We start from the raw sequence: 25,814 nt of genomic DNA, 5'->3' as shown, positions 1-25,814 counted from the left end.
TAAGTATGATAAATACAATCTATGCAGTAGTGTCCTAATGTTGTTTATTTTGATGGTAAATTCTATTTTACATTCTCCACACATTCAAGTTTTCAGTATCTCAGATTTCTGTACTGACAAGACAGCTGCATTGCAGAAGCTGTAAGGAGAAGCTGTAGTGTTTGGCAAGTGGGATAGGGACAGTTGCCACTTTTGGGGGCATAGGAAGCAGTTTGCGGGCATGTGAAATTAGCTGGATGTTTTTGCTACCATTATGAGTGACACAGTTATCAATGTTGACATTTCAATTGCAGTCTTTAGATTTTAGATCTTTCGCTCTAGTGATATGACTAGCAAAATTCACAGCTATTTTCTTGGGCTACCTACAAACTCAGAAGACACCATTTCATTGGTTTACACAGTTACATTAGCAAGGTTTCCTTCACAAACGTGAGGACTAGAAACAAGCCTTTAATTTAAAGCTTAGATACTTGAGAGCAATTCTGTAGCAAAGGGTGAATTCCACAGCAAATTCTACACCTACAGAATTGCAGACCACATAGGGACCAGGATAAAGTTTTCCAGGTCCTGATGTTTCAAAGGATTCAGACAGTACATCTGAATGCCTTGTCATCTTTGAAACTGGACAGTGCTTAAAGGCTTCACCTGTTGTATTAGCCTCCAGTTAGCAAAAGTCTGAAAAAAATGAAACCACCCCTTCCTGCTGTGAGGAGCTTTCCTCTCCTCCTTCACAGCATCCTGGCTGCTGCATCTCTCCACTAATTTAGCCTCTCCCCCAACCTTCTCCCCAAATGCTTTCTCAAACAGAAGCATCATATTGACAAGTTTATTGACAGTTTCATTGCTGCCCAGAATCTTAATTTTACTTTGCTGCTGGTTGAAAAACAGAAGCAGCTGCAGAGGCAGTGGGCTGTCACATGTTTACAGAGTCAGGAAGACAACAGAACATTAATATACATTCATTCAACACCTGGAATGTTATCTTCATAAGCATAAGAGTTCTGTCACCCCTTATACACAGTAACCTGAAATTCTGCAAAAATTTAAGAGAACTGGGGCTTCCCATTCACCAATGATAAGTGGGTGAGAGGATTTGTTTTAAGACCAAAGAGTTAGACTGTGCTTTTTGGGGGCTGTGTCCTATTCTGTGTTTTGCAAAGCACAATGAACATTTATCGTAGTACATAAATAACAAACAATACTGAGGACCATCATGGTGACTCAAAAGTCTCTCCATACCAATATATGAAATTAGAGGAAAAGGAAAGCAGAGGCCAATCATATGAAATGGCATCTACACAAAGCACTTCAATTTCTTCCCTGATGAAGAACAGAACCTTGGATTACTTCATTTCAGAGGTCATTTGTGGTAAATTAAATAAAATGGTATTCATTAATGTTTCCCTACACAGATGCCATTCGTTCTGTATCATCCTTCTGCTCAGTCAATTCACCTGAGTGTCTTTCTCCTGTAAAATGCATGGCCTGAAGAGACAGCAGATTCTCTTCAATACACACAAACTCTGTCACTTCTTCTTTGTCCATTGTGTCCTTAAATTCCATATTTGTTTACATACATCATTGCTAAAGGGTCATGGCAAAACAAGCAGAATGTAGGGCTTGTCTACATTGGCACTTCACAGTACTGCAACTTTCTCGCTCAGGAGTGTGAAAAAACACCCCCATGAGCGCAGCAAGTTTCAGCGCTGTAAAGCGCCAGTGTAAACAGTCCCCCAGCGCTGGGAGCTACACTTCTCGTGAAGGTGGGGTTTTTTAGTGTGCTGGGAGAGAGCTCTCCCAGTGCTCTGCCATGACTACACAAGCCATGTTAAAGCGCAGCCTTGCCAGTGTAGATTAGCCCTTAGATACATTCTCCTAGCTGGAGTTGAGCTTACATAGCTAGTTACCATGCCACATGCCCTGCAGCCTCAGGTGCAGAGGGTGGGAAGGAGAGACCTGAGCACACTATCCTCCAGCTAAATTCAGCTGGCAGATGATCCCTTGGGCACTATCACAAACTGGTGCAGATTAGAGCAGCCTCTGGTGTACACTAACCTGAGCCAGACGACTAGCAGAAAATCAAGGAACTGTAACCAGCTCTCAAAGCCCTCCATCCCCATGATACCAAGGGTAAACTTGACAAACAGGGAACCTAGCCCATGTCTGTCTGTCTCTACAGGTAATAGTAGTGCTAGGTGCACTGCCAGATCAACATTACTTACAATTCCTCCAGGTCTAGAATTAGCCTTACTTCACCAGCCTTCTTGGGGACATGAATGATGAATTATGTTCTGAAAGCCTATGATGGAACCAGGAATTTAGTGATATCAGCACTCAGAAGATGCACAGAAAAAAGTTAGGAGTTCTGTAGTATATTTTGAGGCAAGAGATTAATTGTATCTTGTTCTAGGAATCAAGAGGAATCCTGAGAGTATTTGATAGAACCTACTTCCAGAAGTCAATTATTGGCCATTGCTGAATGTCATTCTCCCCCACAGAAGTGAGTAAATAGCTCCCATCCTCCTGAGGGTTCTTTGAAAGCTCTGATGATAGTCACAAAGGACAATTAGCCGTCAGAGTCCGCTTGGAAACCCAACTCCTGTATGATCTCTCTTCCAGATGCTGACTCCAAAGACTGTTCTTGCATGTCCAGAATCTATTCAAACTCTGGGTTAACTAGCCTGACAATAGGACTACTTAGATTTTTATAAAGAACTTGAACTCTAAGAAAGCATTGTTATCTGTCAAACTCTATTTTCTTTTCTTTAGGCTTCACTTTCTTGAAGGGCTGTCCAAAAGAATCTTTTCCTGGCCAATTTAGAAGATACTAGCAACTATTTCATTTGGATATCAGCTTTCCATTGTCTCAGTCAATGATATTTAGCAATTGTATTTGAACATACAGCCCTCTGCATTTCCACAGATGCATCTCATAAAAAGGCTTTACAGAGACTCTCTCTTATGAAGGACTTTTCAGTTTTGTCCAGATTGGTGTACTGTCCTTTGTCTCCACGCACTATACTGTAACAGCTTTGACAGAACACATGGTAATACCAGTCTCTCCATTTGATCTTTCTGAAAATAGTCTCTCCTTCTCTGCAAGGATCACAGTCTTTAGCCAACAAAGCCACAACTTTACGTACCTTTGGAAACTGAATTTAAAAAGTTTTTTTTCAAAATCTAGAGTTTCACTCTTCTGCCTGCATTAGGAAATTCTCTTTCAGCTTCTAAATTACATCCTCTAAAACGAAGGAATGACATGCTCCTGTTTGAATCCAGGGGAACAAGAGCTCTTTAGCTCTTCTGGCTTTGTTGTATTGGAGGATTATGACCTAGAGTCAGAAAAATCCTCTTCTTCTTTTAAAGATGAACTAGACAATAGCTACTTCCATTGCTTTTTAGATAATTGTGAACTACCTACCTACCATCACCACCCCACCTCCCCTTCTGGCTTGTGAGAATTCTTGCTCCTGGAATCACTGCATCTCTTTCTACCCTTTGAAGAAATTTTTGATAAAGGACAGGTCTCTTAAAACTCTCCCTGTTAAAAGGGTCCCATTATAGAAGAACTTCTATTTCTACCAACTGAACTACTGGCTTTGGAAGTCGTAATACAGGAGCTGGGAAAACTATTAACAATGAGACTTATTACCTCAAGTTAACAGCAATCACTTAACCCCGTTAGGGAAATGGACAGAATTTAAAAAAAAATTGAATCCCCTCAGCAGCAGAAGTACTGGGTAGGTTCGCACTTACCCCTGCCAGTTCTTGTTGAATAGGAGCAAGCTGGGCTTCAGAAGCAGGAATCAGAGTACTGACTGAGGCAACAGCGGGAGCAGGAAGCTCAAAGTCGCGCTCACCAGCTGATTCTGTGTGACCCATACCACCGTGGGGGGACTCAGCCTCTCCCTGTGGGTCCTCGCCTGAATCCGACAAACCTTTTTGCTCTGCAGGGGACTGGGAGCAAAAAAGACAATGTCCCTTCAATGCAAGGCTGCAACATGATGGAGCAGTTGTCCAAGTGACAGGATTTACTAATCTTTTTTTACCTTCAAAATTTTCGTGATCTGGCAGAAGTTGCTCCAATGAAAGATAGCATAAAACAGGTAAGAACCTGTAACTGAATTAGCCCCCATCAAATAAGCATCAGATGGAGCACAAACTTTAAAAAGGCAGCCAAAACTACTAGTGCCCCCTAACCAAAACCGCTTTTCTGCCAGCCCCAACATCCCCAACCATAGGGTTATTGGGGTTTAGTTTCTCCCTTTGTTAAGCCTTGATTGACAGCTTCTATCTGCCTAGTGGGAACAACTCAGAGAAACAATTAGCAAACAGAAAATTGCTGGAAATAATGGATTATTCCACTGTTACAGGCCATGCAGCTTAAGAGTAGTGTTTGTTGGTTTTTAAACGTAATATATCAATAATCGCAAAACAAACACTTTTGTGTTCATGTATCAATGCATTCTCTGAAAAACACAGTGGCAGAGAGTCTCTCCTTTCTGTATATTTTTGAATTTACATTAAATTATGTTACATCATTACTCGAGGGAAAAGGATCTTATTGTTAGGAAATCTGAGTTCAGTTCCCACCTCTGCCACGGATTCCCTGAATGATCTTGGTCAAATCACTTAATTTTCCTGTGTCACAGATCTCCATCTATAGAGCAACAAAATTTCCCAAGCAATGCAAAGATTTGAGATTTTGTTAGGGTAGATGTATCCATGGCTGGATCTCTCTTACAAAGCAGTCAACAGAAGAGAAGAGGTCGACAAACTCTTGCTCTAGACCAAGTGTATCTAATAAGAAACTACCACCATTACCATGTTATATTTAAACAGCACCTTACATCCTTTAGAATTCAAAGCACTTCACAAACATCAGATGATACATAAATACATGATCATTTCATCCACCACTGAAATGCAGCCACCTTCCAGGTGAAACACAAAAACTGTTTGATAGCACAGAGAAACATTACATTAAGTCAAGAATGCTATATACAACTGAAACAATAGAGTTTATTGTAGGCAAGCACAATATAAATACCCAAACTACATCTCTACTTTTGTGAAAAGTGAATTGGATTGTTAATGATCCGTAAGAGGACAAAACTTTGATTTTACATCTCATCTGAAAGATAAGGTTTTGCTCAGGAATGGTCAGGATACAGGGGTGTTTAAGTTTTCAAAATCAAAGCTTTATTTTAAATACACAAAGACTGTCAAACCCAAACACCAATTTGAAATAGTCAAAGAAATGAGTCAGAAAGAAGTGGAGAAGGTGGTGGAATCTCCTTCCTTAGAAGTTTTTAAGGCCCGGCTTGACGAAGCCCTGGCTGGGATGATTTAGTTGGGATTAGGTCCTGCTTTGAGCAGGGGGTGGGACTAGATGACCTCCTGAGGTCCCTTCCAGCCCTGAGATTCTATGGTTCTATGATAATCTTACATGAACAAATGGATCCCACAAGTAGAGTCCCAGAAAAAGTGGGCTGGTAGAAATCCCAGCACACTCACTCCTTCCAGAGCCTTAAGGAAAAGGGGACTGGCTTCTCACAATGAGGCTGTCTCTTGAGCCCCACAGTTGTCTCCCCTTCTCTGCACCATTTTTTAAAATTGCTTTTCAGCCTCTAATACAGCAAATCCTCTAACGAGTAGATTTTTGATACATTTTTCACATTGCTCACTAACTCAAACTACTATAATAATTCCGACTAAATGATACAATTGCTAAAGAAATAACTTATGTATATCAGATAACAAGGATAAAGCTCAATAAACTATACAAGATGAACAAAGAAGAGGAATTCTAACTCCAGAACTATTAATCCAGCACCTACCACTACATTCTCTTTAAGAACATCACATTTGTAAAAATTACAAAGAGCCTCATTCTCATTTGCACTAAATCTCCTTTTCCCCAGAATGGGATAAATGAAAATTAGGCCCAAAAGGTTGAAAAAATAATTGACAGTTTTGTGTCTCAAAAAGAAAACACTTGACAATTTAACTGCCTTCTAGATCAGTTAATAGATGCCAGTAGCATTTTTAATGCAGTCATCTGGAAACTAGATCTAACAGGCTGATAAGCATTATTTTTAATTGGTGTGGAGGGGTAGACAACTGTGGGGCTCAAGGGACAGCCTCTTTGTGAGAAGAAAGTCCCCCTTTCCATAAGGCTCTGGAAGGAGTGAGTGTGCTGGGATTTCTATCAGCTTGCTTTCTTCAGGCTCTACTTCCACTTCAGCTGAAAGCTTTACTGAAAATAGCACCAGCTAAGTCAATCTTGTAAATCTGCTAAGCAGCCAAAGAAAATAACTGCAGGTCTCATTATTAAAAGGGAGGGGGAGAGGGAAGACATTGTCCTGAATCACCTTTAGGTTACCATATTTTATTTAAGGCAAGTTTGATAAGAAAAATGCACTGAATTGTGCTGGAGCATCTACATAAGTAGATGTGCATGTTCTGATGTTTCACTAAATCCAAGTGTCCATTTTAAAAACTGGTCTCCATAGCCTACCACCACATTAAAGGTTTGAATCTGCAATCTGCTTGCCACATTCAACGCCTATTAACTTCACTGGAAATTATGGGTCTTCAGCACCTCACAGGAACAGGCCTCAAGTGAGCATTTCAGGAAATAGCGGCTCCGACAAGTAGGGTAGGCAGAATTTGACTTTTAATTTTTTTCTAATTTCAATGATTAATATTGATCTTCACTTAAGAAGATTATTGATTTTTAACTATTTTTACAGATGCTAGAAACTGAGAGAGCAGAGACCCTGCCGGCCAGGAGCAAGGTGAGCCCCACACTGTGGGGTGCTGCTGAACACTTCCTGTGGATCTCACACTCATGGCTAGTCAGTGAGCGAGCAGGGCCATGAGAGTGAAGTTGTAGAGGGTTCCCCTGCACGGCGGTGGGCCACAGGCACAAGGGTGCATGGAGGTGTAGTAGGAAGAGGGCCTGAAACATAAGCCCTTGTATCAGAGGCCTGAGCTAAAGTAGTGGTCAAACCTTTGCTGAGCATTCACACACACATTCCAGAAGGGTGGTACCAAACACCCCGATACCAACACATTCCCTAAAGATAACAGGAACAGGCTGACCCATCCTAAAGATAAGGTCAGGAGATGCATAGAGATGTACAAGGTGATGGCTGACACACTCTGACGGAGCCAGTTTTCATCTATGTCAGAGGGGCAGTACGTTAACTTGTTTGTAAAACGGAGTCTCAGAGAAGTGTCTTTGGCCAGCTGAGGGGATAGTGGAAAGTCCTGCCACTAACTGAGCTGTGTCCGTTGTCACGGGCATACATGCACTGAATGTACTCGTAGCATGTATAAGGCACCAATACCGTGCCTCGTCAACAATAAACCTAACCAAGTTCCTTCGCTACGAATTGAGTCTGTGGTTATTAAGCAGTTCAACCAGAGTCTGATACGACATGGACGTGCTGGGTTGCTAGCAAAAGAGGTCCATATGAATTTAAAAAATATAGTGGGGAAGAAACATGTAATAGAATCTGTAAGGCTAGGGCAGAGACTGTAGCCTTAAAATGTAAAATATTGCAAACTAAGCTAGAGCCCTAGAATGCTCCCATTCCCTTGCAGAGCGGCAAGCCGTCCAGAAACAGCAAGCACAGGAACAGAATAAAACATTGAAAAGAGCTGTAAAAAGCCTACAAAAAAAAGATGTGCCATTTCCTGTTATAAGTTGTGGTCAACAGAAGGCTTCAGAAAGCTACCCTGTGCCTGAAGAATGGGGACAGAAATGGAAAAAGGTGGCCTTAGCAAAATTAAAAAATGAAACAGGAGCCACTGCATTGCAACCACCACCATATGATAAAAGCCAGATTCTGGTAAAACTCAAACCCAGACCTAGACTGGTGCCTGTCAGAATGGGAAAAGTAAGTGCACAGGAGGGAGAAGTTGCAAATACTTTCATTGAACTGGTAAATCAGATGAAGGAAAAAAATGGAACAGTTCACAGAGCTCATTAGGAGACAGGAGCTGCGACTTGATCGAAGGGAAGTGGAAAAAAAACTGCAAACTAGGCTGTCAAGCGATTAATCAAATTAATGGCAATTAATTGTGCGATTAAACAATAATAGAATACCATTTATTTAAATATTTTCAGATTTCTTTTTCAAATATATTGATTTCAATTACAACACAGAATACAAAGTGTACAGTGCTTACTTTATATTTATTGTTGATTACAAATATTTGCATTGTAAAAAACAAAAGAAAATATTTTTCAATTCATCTAATACAAGTACTGTAGTACAATCTCTTTATCATGAAAGTTGAACTTACAAATGTAGAATTGGTGGGGGGAGGACGACGACACAAAACCTGCATTCAAAAACAAAACAATGTAAAACTTTAGAGCCTACACATCCAATCAGCCCTATTTCAGCCAATCGCTCAAACAAGTTTGTTTGCATTTCCAGAAGTTAATGCTGCCTGCTTCTTGTTTACAATGTCACCTGAAAGAGAGAACAGGCATTCGCATGGCAATGTTCTAGCCAGCATCGCAAGGTATTTACATGCCAGATGCGCTAAAGATTCCCTTCATGCTTCAACCACCATTCCAGAGGACACACGCCCATGCTGATGATGGGTTCTGCTCGATAACGATTAAAAGCAGTGAGGACTGATGCATGTTCATTTTCATCATCTGAGTCAGATGCCACCAGCAGAAGGTTGATTTTCTTTTTTGGTGGTTTGTGTTCTGTAGTTTCCGCAGTGGAGTGTTGCTCTTTTAAGTCTTCTGAAAGTGTGTCTCGTCCCTCTGAGATTTTGGAAGGCACTTCAGAGTCTTAAACTTTGGGTCGAGTGCTATAACTATCTTTAGAAATTTCACATTGGTATCTTCTTTGCATTGTGTCAAATTAGCAGTGAAAGTGTTCTTAAAATGAACAACATGTGCTGGGTCATCATCTGAGACTGCTATAACATTAAATATATGGCAGAATGCAGGTAAACCAGAACAGGAGACATACAATTCTTCCCCAAGGAGTTCAGTCAAAATTTAATTAACGCATTTTTTTTTTAACAAGCATCATCAGCATGGAAGCAGGTCCTCTGGAATGATGGCCGAAGCATGAAGACGCATATGAAGCTTTAGTGCATCTGGCACATAAATATCTTGCGATGCCAGCTACAACAGTGCCATGTGAACGTCTGTTCTCACTTTCAGGTGACATTGTAATTAAGAAGTGGGCAGCATTATCTCCTGTAAATGTAAACAAACTTGTTTTTTTAGCAATTGGCTGAACAAGAAGTAGGACTGAAAGGACATGTAGGCTCTGAAGTTTTACATTGTTTTGTTTTTGAGTGCAGTTATGTAACCAAAAAAAACTACATTTGTAATTTGCACTTTCATGATAAAGAAATTATACTACAATACTTGTATGAAGTGACTTGTAAAATACTATTTCTTTTATCATTTTTACAGTGCAAATATCTGTAATAAAAAATAATATAAAGTGAGAACTATACACTTTGTATTCTGTGTTGTCACTGAAATCAATATAATTGAAAATGTAGAAAAAATCCCAAAATATTTAATAAATTTCAATTGGTATTCTATTGTTTAACAGTGTGATTAATCAAGATTAATTTTGTTCAGGTAATCACGTGAGTTAACCGCGATTATTCGACAGCCTTACTTCAAACTAAAAAAAAATCGAGTTGGTTAACACCTAAAATTGATGCATTAACATATGGAGTTGTCCAAAAACAGTTAGCTACAGCATGTAAAGGCACTCCTGCAATCCATTTGGCATGCACACAAAAGCAACACGCACTGGGGAAACAAATTCAGGTTTTACCAGAGCAGGTAACTATCCCCACTCTCCTCTCAGAGCCAGGATAAAAACCCGGGGTGTGGGTTCCCCACTGCTTTGACCCACTAAACCACACTCCGTGCTCAGAGCTAAAAATATAACCTCTTTTCTCAACTATTTTTACATACCTGTTAAAGGATATAAAGGAAAACTTATCAGTTTGCTAAATTTGCTGCTGCCACTGCCACTGCCTGTACTTATAGGCCTGGTCTACACTAGGAATTTATCTCGAATTTAGCAGCGTTAAACCGAATTAACCCTGCACCCGTCCACACAACCAAGTCCTTTACTTCAATATAAAGGGCTCTTAATATTGATATCTGTACTCCTCCCCGATGAGGGGAGTAGCGCTGAAATCGGTATTGCCATTTCGGATTAGGGTTAGTGTGGCCGCAATTCAACGGTATTGGCTCCGGGAGCTATCCCACAGTGCACCATTGTGACCTCTCTGGACAGCAATGTGAACTCGGATGCACTGGCCAAGTAGACAAGAAAAGCCCCGCAAACTTTTGAATTACATTTCCTGTTTGCCCAGCGTGCACGGCACAGGTGACCATGCAAAGCTCATCAGCACAGGTAACCATGCAGTCCGAAAATCAAAAAAGAGCACCAACATGGACCGTATGGGAAGTACTGGATCTGATCGCTATATTGGGAGAGGATTCAGTGCTAGCAGAACTACGCTCCAAAAGATGAAATGCCAAAACTTTTGAAAAAATCTCCAAGGGCATGATGGAGAGAGGCACAATAGGGACTCACTACAGTGCTGCGTGAAAGTTAAGGAGCTCAGACAAGCCTATTAAAAAACAAAGGAGGCAAACGGTCGCTCTGGGTCAGCACCGCAGACATGCCGCTTCTACGCTGAGCTGCATGCAATTCTGGGGAGGGCGCCACCACTACCCCACCTCTGACTGTGGATTCCGAGGCGGGGATAATCTCAGCCATGCCTGAGGATTCTGTGGATGGGGAAGAGGAGGAGGAGGAGGATGATGACGAGCTTGCGGAGACCACACAGCACTCTGTTCTCCCCAACAGCCAGGATCTTTTTCTCAGCCTGACTGAAGCACCCTCCCAGCCCCCAGACAATGAGGCCATGGAAGGGACCTCCGGTGAGTGTACCTTTGTAAATATAAAACATGGTTTAAAAGCAAGCGTTTTTTAATGATTAATTTGCCCTGAGGACTTGGGATGCATTCGTGGCCAGTACAGCTACTGGAAAAGTCTATTAACATGTCTGGGGATGGAGCGGAAATCCTCCAGGGACATCTCCATGAAGCTCTCCTGGAGGTACTCCAAAAGCCTTTCCACAAGGTTTCTTGGCAGTGCAGCCTTATTCCGTCCTCCATGGTAGGACACTTGACCACGCCATGCTAGTAGCAAGTAATCTGGTATCACTGCATGACAAAGCCTGGCAGCATATGGTCCCGGTGTTTGCTGGCATTCAAGCAACATCCACTCTTTATCTCGCTGTGTTATCCTCAGGAGAGTGATATCGTTCATGGTAACCTGGTTGAAATACGGGAATTTAATTAAGGGGACAGAGGTGGCCGTTCCTACTGGGCTGTTTGCCCGTGGCTGAAAAGAAATCCTTCCCTGCAGTTAGCCAAGCGGGGGGGGTTGGGGGGGGGAAAGCGAAATTTCCTTAATACCAGCCACGCAGTGGGGTGGAGGGATAAAGCGATCATCCCAGAGAATTGGATGGGGGGGGGGTTAGTTTGGTTTCTGCTGCTGTACGTTAACAGGAAAACCGCAGCACTCAACGGGCTTTGCTTGGTATGTGGGAAAGGAGGGCGCTGCTTGTAGGAAAGCTGCAGAAGCCGAAAGACAATGGCTTACCATGGCCGCATGCAAGCCGAATTTTGTTGCCCGGACCTGCATCTGTGCTCTCTAACACCAGAGGCACAGGCACTCAATATTAAGATGCAAAATGCGACCTTGTACTGAAATCACATGTGCTATGTAATGTGAATAGTGTTGTTCACTGTGAAAGAGTATAAGCATTTGTCATAACTATAAAGGGAAGGGTAACAACCCTCCTGTGTACAGTACTGTAAAATCCCTCCTGGTCAGAGACTCCAAAATCCTTTTACTTGTAAAGGGTTAAGCAACTCAGTTAACCTGGCTGACACCTGACCCAAAGGACCAATAAGGGGACAAGATACTTTCAAATCTTGGTGGGGGGGAGGCTTTTGTTTGTGCTCTTTGTTTTGGGGGTTGTTCGCTCTTGGGACTGAGAGGGACCAGACTTCGATCCAGGTTCTCCAAATCTTTCTGAACAAGTCTCTCATATTTCCAACTTGTAAGTAAACAGCCAGGCAAGGCGTGTTAGTTTTTATCTTTGTTTTCTCAACTTGTAAATGTACCTTTTTGCTAGAGTGTTTATCTCTGTTTGCTGTAACTTTGAACCTAAGGCTAGAGGGGTTTCCTCTGGGCTCTTTAAGTTTGATTACCCTGTAAAGTTATTTTCCCTCCTGATTTTACAGAGATGATTTTTACCTTTTTCTTTAATTAAAAGCCTTCTTTTTAAGAACCTGATTGATTTTTTCCTTGTTTTTAGATCCAAGGGGGTTGGATCTTGATCCACCAGGAGTTGGTGGGAGAAAGGAGGGGGATGGTTAATTTCTCCTTGTTTTAAGATCCAAGGGATTTGGATCTGTATTCACCAGGGAATTGATGAAGAGTCTCTCAAGGCTACCCAGGGAAGGGAATTAGCATTTTGGGCGTGGTGGCAGCGGACCAGATCTAAGCTGGTAGTTTAGAAGTTTTCATGCAGGCCCCCACATTTGTACCCTAAAGTTCAGAGTGGGGAAGCAGCCTTGACAGCATTGTTCTGTAAAATGTATCTTTTTAAATACTTCTCTCCTTTTTCCCGCTCCCTCCCGCAGCTGCAATTTTTTCAAGCCTCCCTCCTCCGTCCTGAAGGCTATCTCAGATAAGGCGTCGAAAAAAAGAGGACGCGAAACGAAATGTTCTCGGAAATCAAGGAATCCACCCGCAGTGAAAGAGCTCATCTGAATGAGTGGAAGGACATGGTAGGAAAGTACAGGAAAGATGCCAGTGAACATGAGGCCATGAGGGACGCTCGAGATGAGAGGTGGCAGGCTGCAACGCTGGGGCTGCTGCATGATCAAATGGACATGCTCCAGCGTCTGGTGGAGCTTCAGGAACGGCAGCAGGAGCACAGAGTGCCGCTGCAGCCGCTGTATAACCTCCCTCCCCCCCACCATGTTTCATAGCCTCCTCACCTAGACGTGCAAGAACGCGGGGGGGAGGCTCCATGCACCCTCCCACTCCACCCCAGTGGACAGCCCAACCAAAAGGCTGTCATTACTTTGAACTTTTTTAGTGGCCTTTTCCTTCCCTCCTATCTTTCTCCCAAACCCTACCCGGGCTACCTTGTCAGTTCTCTCCGTCTTTTTATAATCAATTAATAAAGAATGCATGATTTTTAAACGATAGTGACTTTATTTCCTTTGAAAGCAAGCTGGGATCGAAGGGGGAGGGTGGGTTGCTTACAGACAATGAGTCAATCAAGCAATCAAGGGGGTGGGTTTTCATCAAGGAGAAACAAACAGAACGTTCACACGGTAGCCTGGCCAGTCATGAAACTGGTTTTCAAAACTTCTCTGATGCGCAGTCACTTCCTTTGGTAGCAGCAGCTCAGTGATTGCTTTGGCTACTTGCATCACAGCAGCCCCCACAGTAGATTTGCCCACTCCAAATTGATTCCCGACTGACTGGTAGCTGTCTGGCGTTGCAAGCTTCCACAGGGCTATCGCCACTCGCTTCTCAACTGTGAGGGCTGCTCTCATCTTGGTATTCTGGCACTTCAGGGCAGGGGAAAGCAAGTCACAAAGTTCCATAAAAGTGCCCTTACGCATGCGAATGTTTCGCAGCCACTGGGAATCATCCCAGACCTGCAACACTATGCAGTCCCACCAGTCTATGCTTGTTTCCTGGGCCCAGAATCGGCGTTCCTCGGCATAAATCTGCCCCATTAACAGCATGATCTCCAAAGCGCCGGGGCCCACGGTTTGATAGAATTCCATGTCCATGTCCTCATCACTCTTGTCACCGCGCTGCCATAGCCTACTCCTTGTCGCCTGGTTTTGCAGGTTCTGGTTCAGCATAAACTGCACGATAACGCACGAGGTGTTTACAATGTTCATGACTGCTGTCTTGAGCTGAGCAGGCTCCATGCTTGCCGTCTGCACTGTTCACCAAGGAAAAAGGAGCGAAATGGTTGTCTGCCGTTGCTTTCCCGGAGGGAGGGGGAGGATGTACCCAGAACCACCCACGACAATGTTTTTGGCCCCATCAGGCATTGGGATCTCAACCCAGAATTCCAATGGGCGGAGGACACTGCAGGAACTATGGGATAGCTACCCACAGTGCAAAGCTCCGGAAATCGACACTAGGTCCGGTACATGGACACACATCGCCGAATTAATGTGCTTAGTGTGGCCGCATACATTCGACTTTATACAATCTGTTGCTAAAAACCGGTTTCTGTAAAATCAGAATAATCCCGTAGTGTAGACATACCCTAAGATACCTTAATAGAGTTACTCTCTCTTGGCTCAGGTCTCCCTACCTTCCTAGGTTGTTCTTCCCCCTTCTGCTCGCTCTCTGTTTTAAAAGTTATAGTTTTTACAGAAACCTCCAAAAGATAAAGCAATTGAAAACAAAACAAAACAAGGTAAAAACTTTAAATAAATCCAGTAAATTAATTATTTTAACCCTTCAGGAATGCAACAGCTGGAATTACTCCTAACTTTCTTAAAGATATGGTTGCCAAGCAATAGAAATGCAGACTCTGCTTCTAATCCTAACCACTGACTAATATTTGAAACATGGGCTTTCCTTATTTCCATATACCAGAGTTTTAAAATAAAGTTGAATATAAAGTAATAAAAAATGCCTTAAGTTACTAAATTAATACAACAAATTTGGCAAGTATAAATTATCAATTTTAATGAAACCACCAAGCATCAAGAAAAGAAAAATGAAGTGCTTTATAAAGAGGAGACTGGTCAACTACACCTCAGTCTACCATATATAGACAATTAAGTTGGCAATCGGCTACAAACAACTGTCATGCAATTTGAATTTGGCTGTGTAAAAGCAACTGTATTATTGCTATATTGTTATACTATTGCTGTACTGTTGCATTATCGCTGTACAACATTTACAATGTGCATAACATTGTGAAACTGTTTAACAAACAAACAAATGGCAGCAAACAACATGAAGGCAAGAAGAACAAATTGGTAAAGAAATTAAGTTACACAGTAACTACAAATTGGGTAAACAAATTCCCTGGTAGTACCAGTCACACTTTGGGGTCAGTGACACTGCATCCTAAGCAAGGCACATTTTATTCAAAACACTCTTGTTCAGTGTCTGGGTACCAATACTAAATCCTGGCACAGCAATACTTGATAAACTGATTACTGTCCATTCAGTAGGTCATCTGGAAGACAGCATCCATAAGGAACAACTGGATCTATGTCAACAAATGGTGTATGGCAGAGCAATGCAACAGAGAAGCTAGCCATTCCTGTTTCCTGCCCAGCAAAGCTTATCAGAGAGTGACAACCAGCAGTAAGGGTAACCTATAACATGAGTACTGAGCAGTAACTAACTACAAATATTTATAGGTAAAGGCCTCATTTATAATGTCACTACTCAACATTTCTTGTACTTCTCATATACATAGCACTGTAAAACGCACTGTAGTAATACCTATCCCAGTATTTCAAAACACTCAGCCTACTACCAATAATAATACAGGTGGTAACTGTAAATGCCCTAATAGGATGTGTTGCTATCTACAGTACCACAAGGGCCAAACCACAATACCAGATTAGAAAACTATTGTTATGCTTGAATATAAGGTGGGGTGTGTGTGTGTGTGTGTGTGTGTGTGTGTGTGTATATATAAGGATAGTGTGTATATACACACACACACACACACCCCTATGCACACTACAAATATATATGCCATATCATTCATATATATTAATTATTTGGGAGTGCCTCTAAGGCTCAATCATAAAACTACATTCCTCAATCAAAGCCCCGGGCCTAACATTCCCAGGCCCACCATAAGGGACTACAATTAATTGGAAAATAGAATCTGTCCATCAGTCATACAAGGGAATGTGCAGACTACGGGACAGATAGGGCATGAATGTATGGATGGTAAAGTAAGGTGACCACACTGTTATGTTGGTAAAGTAAGATGACCCACTGTTAGCCCACTGGGTCATCTTCAGTCCATGCATTATGCTTTTCCGGGATGATGGGTAAACATCCTCCCCATAAAAAGACAGAAAGTGGGGGAATGTAGTAGGAAGAGGGCCTGAAACATAAGCCTTTGTATCAGAGGCCTGAGCTACAGTAGCAGTCAAACCTTTACTGATATAAAGCAAAATCAGGCTGTGAGCTACAGGCAGGCCCTCCTCACAGAATCTGGCAAGAACAGGGCTGATATTGCAAAAACACATTCCTGAGAGGTGCTAGGCACAGAGCATTCACACAAACACATTCCAGAAGGGTGGTACCAGAACACCCCAATACCAACAAATTCCCTAAAGATAACAGGAACACGCTGACCCATCCTAAAGATAAGGTCAGGATGACAGTGTGATGGATAGAGATGTACAAGGTGATAGGTAGAAATCGGCTCTGCCAGAGGGTGCCAACTAACTACATCAGAGGGGCAGTACGTAACTTATTTGTATTGATGTATAAAATGGAGTCTCAGAGAGAGCGTCTTTGGCCAGCTGAGGGGATGGTGGAAAGTCCTGCCACTAACTGAGCTGCATCCATTGTCACGCACATACATGCACTGAGTGTACTTGTAGCAAGTATAAGGCACCAATACCATGCTTCATCGACAATAAACCTGACCAAGTTCCTTTGCTACAAACCAAGTCAGTGGTTATTAGGCACTTCGATCAGAGCCTGCTGTACACGCTATCTGGCCAGAGTCAGTACAGCATGCAGAGAAAACCCACACGCAGCCAACATCTGAACACAGGAGGAACACAGTCTTAGAGGGGCAGGACAAGGATCCCTGGCCAGGAATGCAAGGACAAAGACTAGCCCCTAGCTGTGGGGTGCTGCTGAACAGTCCCTGCCCAGGAACCACTGCCATGAGCTGGTTGGTGAGTGCAGTCTGTTGTCATGGCAGTGAGGGAGTGGGGCCACAACAGCAGGACTCATAAGAATAGCCATAATGGGTCAGACCAAAGGTCTACCTAGCCGAGTATCCGCTCTTCCGACAGCGGCCAATGCCAGGTGCCCCACAGGGAATGAACAGAACAGGCAATCATCAAGTGATCCATCCCATGTCACCTATTCCCAGCTTCTGGCAAAAAGAGGCTAGGGACACCATCCCTGCCCATCCCGGCTAATAGCCATTGATTGATCTATCCTCCATGAACTTATATAGTTCTTTTTTGAACCCTAAGAGGGTTCTGAGCAATGTTACTGAGCATTGATTTCGGCATGTCAGCTGAAATCCATATTTACCAACATCTACTGATTAAAATAAAATCATGCCAAGCCTACCTATAGATTAATAATGGAGAGTACTATCTCCAGAAAAGTCTGCTGAAGATACAGAATCCAGCTACAACAACAGGAGGCCTTGTAAAGTCAAGTTTCATTTTCTGCAGTAAACTGGAGTAGTACCTGAATTCTCCATAATTCTAAATATCTATTAATGATCAGAGATGGCCCAGATGTGTTAGATTCTCACATGGGGGCACACCTTGATAAGCTACTTTTCTCCTTCTCCCATTGATGGTAGCTGAACAGCCTCCTGAAGAAAAGAAGCACTCTGTATAGTGCCTGAAAGGGTCAACTTGAGCAGGATTACACATAGGGTTGCCAATTTTAGTTGAACATATTCCTGGAGGTTTCATCATATGACATAACCTTAATTAAAGATTGAGCTTTAATTCCTAGAGATTCCAGAACAATCCTGGAGGGTTGGCAACCCTAACTGCAAAGCTAACTGAAGTTTAAACTACCACCAGCCAAACACATTTTGCTAGAGTATAAATTATTTTCTTTATCTAAAACTGTTTATTGTGCCACTTTTTAAAAACTTATTTACAGTACACATAAAGTAAGGCCACACTCTTCTGCCCCTCCCCACCCCTCAAAAGACATACACACAGACAAAATTCCCATTAATTTTAATAGGAATTCTTCCTGAGTAATCTTAATTAAGAATTGTCAGGTATGGCATGTAATCAGGGAATCCACTTAACCGGGGTGTTTCTTTGGGAAGCAAACTAAGCCCAATGGTAGTTAATGGCAAATGCTGTCAACTGCTGCTCAATGACAATGCTGGGTGTCAGCTAAAATGCTGCCTTTGTGAAACTTGGACATCTTCTGTTGAATAAAATGACTGCTTAATTGGTAAACCAGATTATCCCAATAAGCATATTACACAATACAACAGTTACAAAGAAATTCCAAGTTGCCATCTTGAGTTTTTTGGTAACATGGGGCCAAGTCATGCTTTTGTTACTTATGTATGCAGTTCCACAGACTTCAGCTAAAGGATTTGCACAAATAGAGTAAGCAAGATTCGACCCTTAGTTTCCAACGAAGTCTGGAGACTTTCATGGCTGTTTTAAAGTTAAGTTATCTTACGTATATATTTTGGCCATTTAACATTTTATATGTATAATACCTACACTAATATTTAATAACTTGTACAAGTTGCCTTAAAACAATAAGTCCCCAACTTTTTGCATATACTAATCTGTCCACTAGCACTTACTATGCCATTACATAGGTGTAATGATTTTACTGCTGGGAAGTAATATGGGAGGAGTCACTAACACCAACCCTCCCCTCCCAAAACCATTCATAGTTCTGGAGGTATCACACAAGTGACAGGTACTTCTAAAAATAATATTTATTAGGAGGTTAAATATAATTGAGCTACCTAGCACTGGAAGAAATTGCTGGAGTTTAACTTTAGTAATCTCTACTTTGGCTACCAATCTATTATAACCACTTAATTTATCCCTAACTAATAGAGTTAATCCTTAACTCATGTTTCTTGAGCAGGTAAGAATTGTGACAAAGGTCAAATCTTAGGTTTTATCAAAAACCTAAGGAAAATTATCTTTCTATTAAGATTTAGTTCATTATTCATGTCTTAATATTCTAGGAGTTTTTACAGATTACATATAAAATGACAGTCAGATAGCTATAAGAACTAACTTTTGGGAAGAATTAACATTTATTTGATTAGTGAATGTGAAACTTAAATGGTAGATTTGAAGAAAAGACAGATTTTTAAATTTGAATTGTGGCAGACTTAAATTGGAACCACTTTAAATAGTACCAAGTTGTCAGCGAGGGTGACAGGAGCTTTCTCTCTCTCTCTACTTACAGAACAAATACAGTACTGGCAGCAGAGAAATGCAAGCTTCTCCCACCAAATCCTGTGCCTCTATCAACGCTGAATAAAGCACCTTTAGGAGTAAATCTCCATGATATCTCTGCTTAACTTCTATGAAGAGTATCATTTATGGTTGGAAGTGGACTGAGACTTAACATTTTACATATAATTTGGTAACAGCTTTCACTCACTATTGACCTGCACTGGATTCAAAACAGACATCTGATGGTAGGCTTCACATCTTGACAAAATATTTTAGTAGCAATTAACTAAAACACTGGAAGGTTTTCTGTTTGACCCCAGCTTAATGCATCATGGAATTCATTTGAAAAACTGGGTCAGTCTCGCTTTCCAAGTTAAAGGAATATAAACTGCATTTAAAATGCAAAATGCTCTGAGGTCACTGAGTTACATAGCCGACAGCAACATTTTTCAATTTCCCCAAACTTAAATTTAATAATGAGCAATTAACCAAGAAATCAATCAGTAGTTGTATGTAATATGTAAAATTTTAGCACTAACTTGAACCATGTTTTTTTCCTTTTAACTTTCCTTTTCTTTTTATTTTGTTATTCTCTTTTCTTGCTTTCATTTCTATTTCTACATAGTGATAAGATCTGCCTGTCCCTTTTTCCCCCATCTGTCTTTGTTTAGGATACTCCTTTGAAATTGCTCTTTTTCCCCCACCTTCTGTCTCTCCTGTTTTCCTCCCACTAACCTATAACCTGTGTCTTCCCAAATTTTTTCCTTGAATTTCAAACCCTAATGACAACAATCTACTATCTCTTCTAAACTTCAGAAGAGTAACACCATATACAAATTTCTGCTGTGACTGAAATGTTAGTCAGGATGACAGTATGCCATAAAATGAGTACATACACAATGATAGCTCCTTACCTTCTGTGCTTTATCCTTCTGAAACACAAAGACGGGTGGAGCAATGGCAGGCTTTTCTGCAAAAAAAGAAATTGTTTTTTCCAACAGCATTGAATATTACAAAGTTATGTTTTGTGATTCTTTTCACAGAAAAAGAATGAATTCTGAAAATGTTCACCTCACAATCGAGAACAACTGCACCTGTATACCCCCCCTGTGGTCCCTCAAGGGCACACACACCAGGCTCCTTAGCTGTCACCTATCTTCAGTAGAGGCCTGCATCCCTCTCCCGTCTAATCGGGTTTTTTCCAGGATGTACAGTTCCCTGCCTACACTGATATTCCCAGCAACCCGACTGCCAAAACTGCCAACAACTGCACTTTGCTTTCTCTTCGAAGGTTAGGAATAATATAATTGCCGGCAGTTATGAGTTACCAAATAGCATAAGCAAGCACATTTATTCTTATGGTGAAAGCATTACAGTGAAAATATTTTAGACAGTAAAAGAATCTAAACACATGCTAATAAGCTTATCAGAGATCACCTCCAAACTTCAGCAAGGGCTCTGGTAGCAATGGGTTTTTGTGTGGTTACAAGTTCATAAACAGCCTTAGCTCAGAATAAACACAACCATGCCCAGGTTAATGTTTCCTTTTACAGCCTGGGCCTTCAATCTTGAGATTCCACTGTGACGCTGTACCCCATAATGCTTTAATATGCTGGAATATGTTTTGTGCTGCCTGTGCCATGTAACATATCTCTGTAAAAGTTATGGTCTACTATATCTATTCATCCTATTTGTACACATATATCATTTTCTACTTGAGGTTAAGAATATGGGATGTATACTTGCTTGGTTTCTAAGTAAGCTTTGTGAGGCATTTGATCAATTTCTTTAGGAAGGAATTTGCAAGGTTAAGTACCCAATCAGGAAGCACTTGGGGAACAATGCATCTTGGAATGCTCCAATCCACATAAGAAGTCTTCCTGGAGACATACAAGATACCATGTGGACAATGGCTTCTGCCTGTAAAGACTGTGAGTCATGCATGGACATGTGACTTGCCCAGGTGACTCCAGAACTCCATCTTGGAGCTGGACTTTGCATAGGAGTGAGGAGGGGAGGGTCTCCACCCACAAGAGAAAGTCTATTTAAACCTATGGGAGACCCCTCCATTTTGTTTTCAGCTGGCTAAAGAGAGAGCCTCCCCAACCCCCAGGATACTTGGAAGAAACTGGAACAAAGGGGTGTGAGTGATTGCTGGACCCAGGCTAAAAGGAGATTAGTCTGTAAAAGGGAGCATTCTGGAACTGGTGAGGATCTTATCTGTACTCAATGTTTGATTAGACATAGATTTGTGCATTTTGTTTTATTTTGCTTGGTGTCTTACTTTGTTCTGTCTGTTACTACTTCGAACCACTTAAATCCTACTTTCTGTATTTAATAAAATCACTTTTTACTTATTAATTAATTCAGTATGTATTAATACCTGGGGGAGCAAATAACTGTGCATATCTCTCTATCAGTGTTATAGAGGGTGAACAATTTATGAGTAAAACAGATTTATTTGGGTTTAGACCCCATTGGGAGTTGGGCATCTGAGTGCTAAAGACAAGCACACTTCCGTAAACTGTTTTCAGGAAACCTGCAGCTTGGGGCAAGTAATTCAAGACCCTGGGTCTTTGTGGAGCAGACGGGAGTGTCTGGCTCAGCAAGACAGGGTGCTGGAGTCCTGAGCTGGCAGGGAAAACAGGAGCAGAGGTAGCCTTGGCACATCAGTTGGCAGCTCTCAGGGGGGTTTCTCTGATCCAACCCGTCACATCCACGAACAGATTATCAGTAGAAAATAGTTTCCTCCTTGGGGTGTAGCTACAAAAAGAAGGGCTTTTGCATAACCAGAGTTGGGAATTTGCTCTCACCTTCCCATAGAGATTCCCTAGACAAACCATTTAACATTGTTTGTCCACACATCCATTCTTGTCTGGCGCATTGTTCAGACAGTCCTTTGAAGTTCACAACACCTCCCAGGAATCATTACTTTTGTATTTTATAAAATGGACTCCAGATACTAATTCAGTAAGCTTTTTCAAGGATATTGCAGAAAATTGCCGTACGTGTCCCAGTTCAAGTATTAGTTACACTAGTTATAACTAAGGTGGGATTTGCAAGAATGCCTAAGGGCAGGTCTACAGGGATGCAATTTTTTTTTTTTTTTTTTTTTTTTTGACATTTCAATGTCAGTAAAAGCCCTAGAGTAGCTGCAGTTATACTGGCATAGGAGTACTTTTGCTATATATACTCCTGGAGGGATCCTTGGGACTGCACACCTGCAGAAAATATCCCCTCCCCCCTGCAGAAAATGGCAGGGAAGCAAAGGGAAGCCGTGCAGGGGGGAGGAGCGACCATGTGTGCAGTTTTTGTGGAGGACTGCCCCCCAAACAGAAGCGAGAGATGGGGGACACACAGGGTTACGTGCCACTGCCCTCACCCCTCGTTTCTACAAATGCAGAACTGCTCAGCTGAAGGAGTCTGTGTCTCAGGCTCCACTGACTCTGCAGCTGAACACAGTCTCTTCAGTCCTAGTGACAGTTGTGCTCCCCTTCTGTGTGCTGGGAGCCTTCCTATTTTCTGTGGAACACTGAGTGCCCACAGTGGGGCTGGCTAAAGGTGGGAGGGAGGGAGGGAGGGAGGGGAGGAAGGGGGGAGGAATAGGGCAGAGAGAGGGGAATGTGGGAGTGAGCAGAGGGGAATAGGGAAGAAAAGGAGATAGGGGAATCACGGGAGTCAAGCATGCAGCATCTCCTCAGCAGTAGCTGGGGCTCTCCCTTTAAGCAAGCCCATCGAACATTCACTGTGACAAGCCCTACCCTCTTACACCTGGACCCCTCCGACAAGCCCCCCACATCCAGACCCCCACTCCACTGAGCCCCAACCCGCTGCACCTGGACCTCCACCCATCAAGCCCCACTCCCCCCAGCACCCAGAGCCTCACACCAAGCCCCCACACCCAGACCCCCCTGCTCCCTCACTGAGCCCAAACAACATTACCTGGATCCCCTGCAGAGTCCCATTGCCCCTGCACCCAGAACTGCACAATGAGCCCCTATGCATCCAGATTTCCCACCCGCACCCAGACTACCCCACTCAGAAACCTTTCAGCCCACACCTGGATCCCCCCACACTAAGCTCTTCCACACTTGGCTGGCCAGGTTCACCCAGCAAGAGCCACACCATGTGTGCCTGGCACAGAGGAGCTGAGTGTTGAGGTTTTTCTGGTTGCCACTGTGTCAGGGTTGGGTGCAGCCTCACTGCCGAGTCCCTGTACAGGGAGAGGTGGGGGTTTCAGGGTGGTCTGCCACCTCAATGCAGCCAGTGGCCTGTGCGCTCCACTACCATGCTGGAGCCACATTTATTTACTGACAAATAAAATTTGCAGAATTTTAAAAAAAATGTGCATAAATTTTTACATTTTTTTGCACAGATCTTTTTGGCCCATAATTCCCTCAGGAGTAAATATATAACTTATTTTGCTCAGGGAACTGGCATAACCAAAACTAGAAAAAGCACTATACTAGGAAGTTTTGCCAGTATAGTTATACTTATACATCCATATCACCAAACCTTTTCTAGACTAAGCCTAAGCGATTTACACACACAAGCCCCACTTTCAATGAAACTTATGCTTCTAAGCGACTTACGAACTTTGAGTAGGAAACAGGGGAGTGTTGCGAGGGAGTTCTCCAGGTGAAGGAGGAGGACTATGTGACCTTGGGCATGAGTTTGTTGTCGGTGAGGCTGTTGCATGCCTGCTGGTTGCCATGTGCATGCTTCATTAAAATTTATACCATGGACTGTTTGGGGGCTTTGTAAGTTCAGCATAGCAACCAGCTAGGCAAAGCTTTGTAACCATGCTTTAGCCCAGGGGTAGGCAACCTATGGCACGCGTGCCGCCTTCGGCACGCGAGCTGATTTTCAGTGGCACTCACACTGCCTGGGTCCTGGCCACCAGTCTGGGAGGCTCTGCATTTTAATTTCATTTTAAATGAAGCTCCTTAAACATTTTAAAAAACTTATTTACTTTACATACAACAATAATTTAGTTATATATTATAGACTTATAGAAAGAGACCTTCTAAAAACGTTTAAATGTATTACTGGCACGCAAAACCTTAAATCAGAGTGAATAAATGAAGACTCGGCACACCACTTCTGAAAGGTTACCGACCCCTGCTTTAGCCTGACATCCTTTGATCCTTAATCCCTTTAGGATCCCCTAACAAGGGGCAGGGCTACTCAGGAAGAATGGGGGGGGAGACAGGACACTAATAAGGCAGCTCGTACAGGACCAGAGGAGCTAGTGAACAGGAGCAACAAACAGGGAAGTTTAGAGAGGGAGCATGAGAGCCAGATACACCAAATATTATCTAAACTCAGGCCAATAAACACCTCCTTGCCCCCACAAAAAAGACACTTTGCAACAGTAAATATAACGCAGGTAGAAGTACAGCAACAGAGTGAAGGCTATGGAGAATAGGTCCATCAATGGCTATTAGCCAAGATGGTCAGACATGCAATCCCATGCTCTGGAAGTCTTTTAAGCCTCTGACTGCCAGAAGCTGGGACTGGACAACATGGGATGGATGACTTGATCAATGTCCTGTTCTGTTCATTCCCTCTGGAGGCATCTGGCATTGGCCACTGTCAGAAGACAGACTACTAGACTAGATGGCCCATTGGTGTGATTCAGTATGGCAGTGATGCCCAAACTTTTCCATCTCACTCCCCACCACCACCAGTAATGGAATGTGCTCAGTAATGGAATGTGAGCAGAACCACAGCAGGCCAGGCGCTGAGAGCGGGGGGCTGGGACCACAAGCTGGAAGCAGGGCTGCATGTGTGGGCCGGGAGCAGAGCAGAAGCCACAGCTGTAGCCAGGGCTGGAGCAGAACTAGAGGGCACACCCTCCCCACTCCCCATTGGGGCCTAGTTCGGGCCCCACCCCACAGTTTGGGGACCACTGCAGTTCGGACATATTTATGTTTAGGAGAGATTGAAAATCCCAACCCTAGACACCCCTGCCAGGCCTTTTGATAACTGCAGTCAAACAATTCCACATTTTATCATCTCTTGTCAAATATACGACAGTAAACTTTGGTGTTCTAATGTTTAACTCTGTGGATAAATTGTCAATGATTTAGGGTGAACTTGAAACTTTGAGCTCCTAGTAACCACCATGAAAAATACCTGTGCTGCCATATGTTTTGAAATTTCAGAGGACCAAGTAGTTTACTGGGCACTGTACTTCATTAAACAATATCAACTTTCTAATAATTTTTAAGTGTAACTCACTAGGTCACATGCTTACCATCGCTTTTCCTGATTTCACTATTGTTTCTCTCAATTCCTACAACATGGTGCGTCTTTTCCCTGATTTCATTAGTGCATTTCTTCCACACTCTGGCCTTCTCTCCAATGTACATTCCTCTTGTTTGCCGTCTCTCCGACTTTTTTGTTTGTTTATCCCACAAATTTCTCCCTCTCATCACTCATTATCGGTTCACTCACCTCCACCTACCCAATCCCTCACATGTACATTCTGAAAAATTTACCAGACACCCTATATTCAGAGTACTAAACTGAAGTGGAGAGTCTC

At 42.6% G+C, this 25,814-nt stretch overlaps 1 protein-coding gene across 5 annotated transcripts in view; it reads right to left on the bottom strand.

The window, feature by feature from the left end:
• The window catches only part of RANBP3 (RAN binding protein 3), a 151,774-nt gene extending 131,488 nt beyond the window's left edge, over positions 1 to 20,286 (bottom strand). For 2 of the 5 annotated variants that reach the window (XM_034755048.1, XM_034755050.1), the window contains exons 1-2: positions 20,182 to 20,286; positions 3,757 to 3,957 (exon numbers count right to left, since the gene is read on the bottom strand). In XM_034755048.1, coding sequence (XP_034610939.1) covers positions 3,757 to 3,957; positions 20,182 to 20,271 — 291 coding nt within the window. In that variant the 5' untranslated portion in view covers positions 20,272 to 20,286. Of the gene's footprint in view, positions 1 to 3,756; positions 3,958 to 20,163 lie in introns of all 5 variants that reach the window. The other 3 variants (XM_034755052.1, XM_034755053.1, XM_034755051.1) reach the window with 2 other exon arrangements.
• Between the last annotated feature and the right edge of the window lie 5,528 nt (positions 20,287 to 25,814).

This window comes from Trachemys scripta, chromosome 22 (genome assembly GCF_013100865.1).
Source record: "Trachemys scripta elegans isolate TJP31775 chromosome 22, CAS_Tse_1.0, whole genome shotgun sequence".
Classification (NCBI taxonomy): Eukaryota; Metazoa; Chordata; order Testudines; family Emydidae; genus Trachemys; species Trachemys scripta.
The sequence above is the reverse complement of the archived record's forward strand: the minus strand, read 5'-3'. Positions and strand labels throughout refer to the sequence as shown.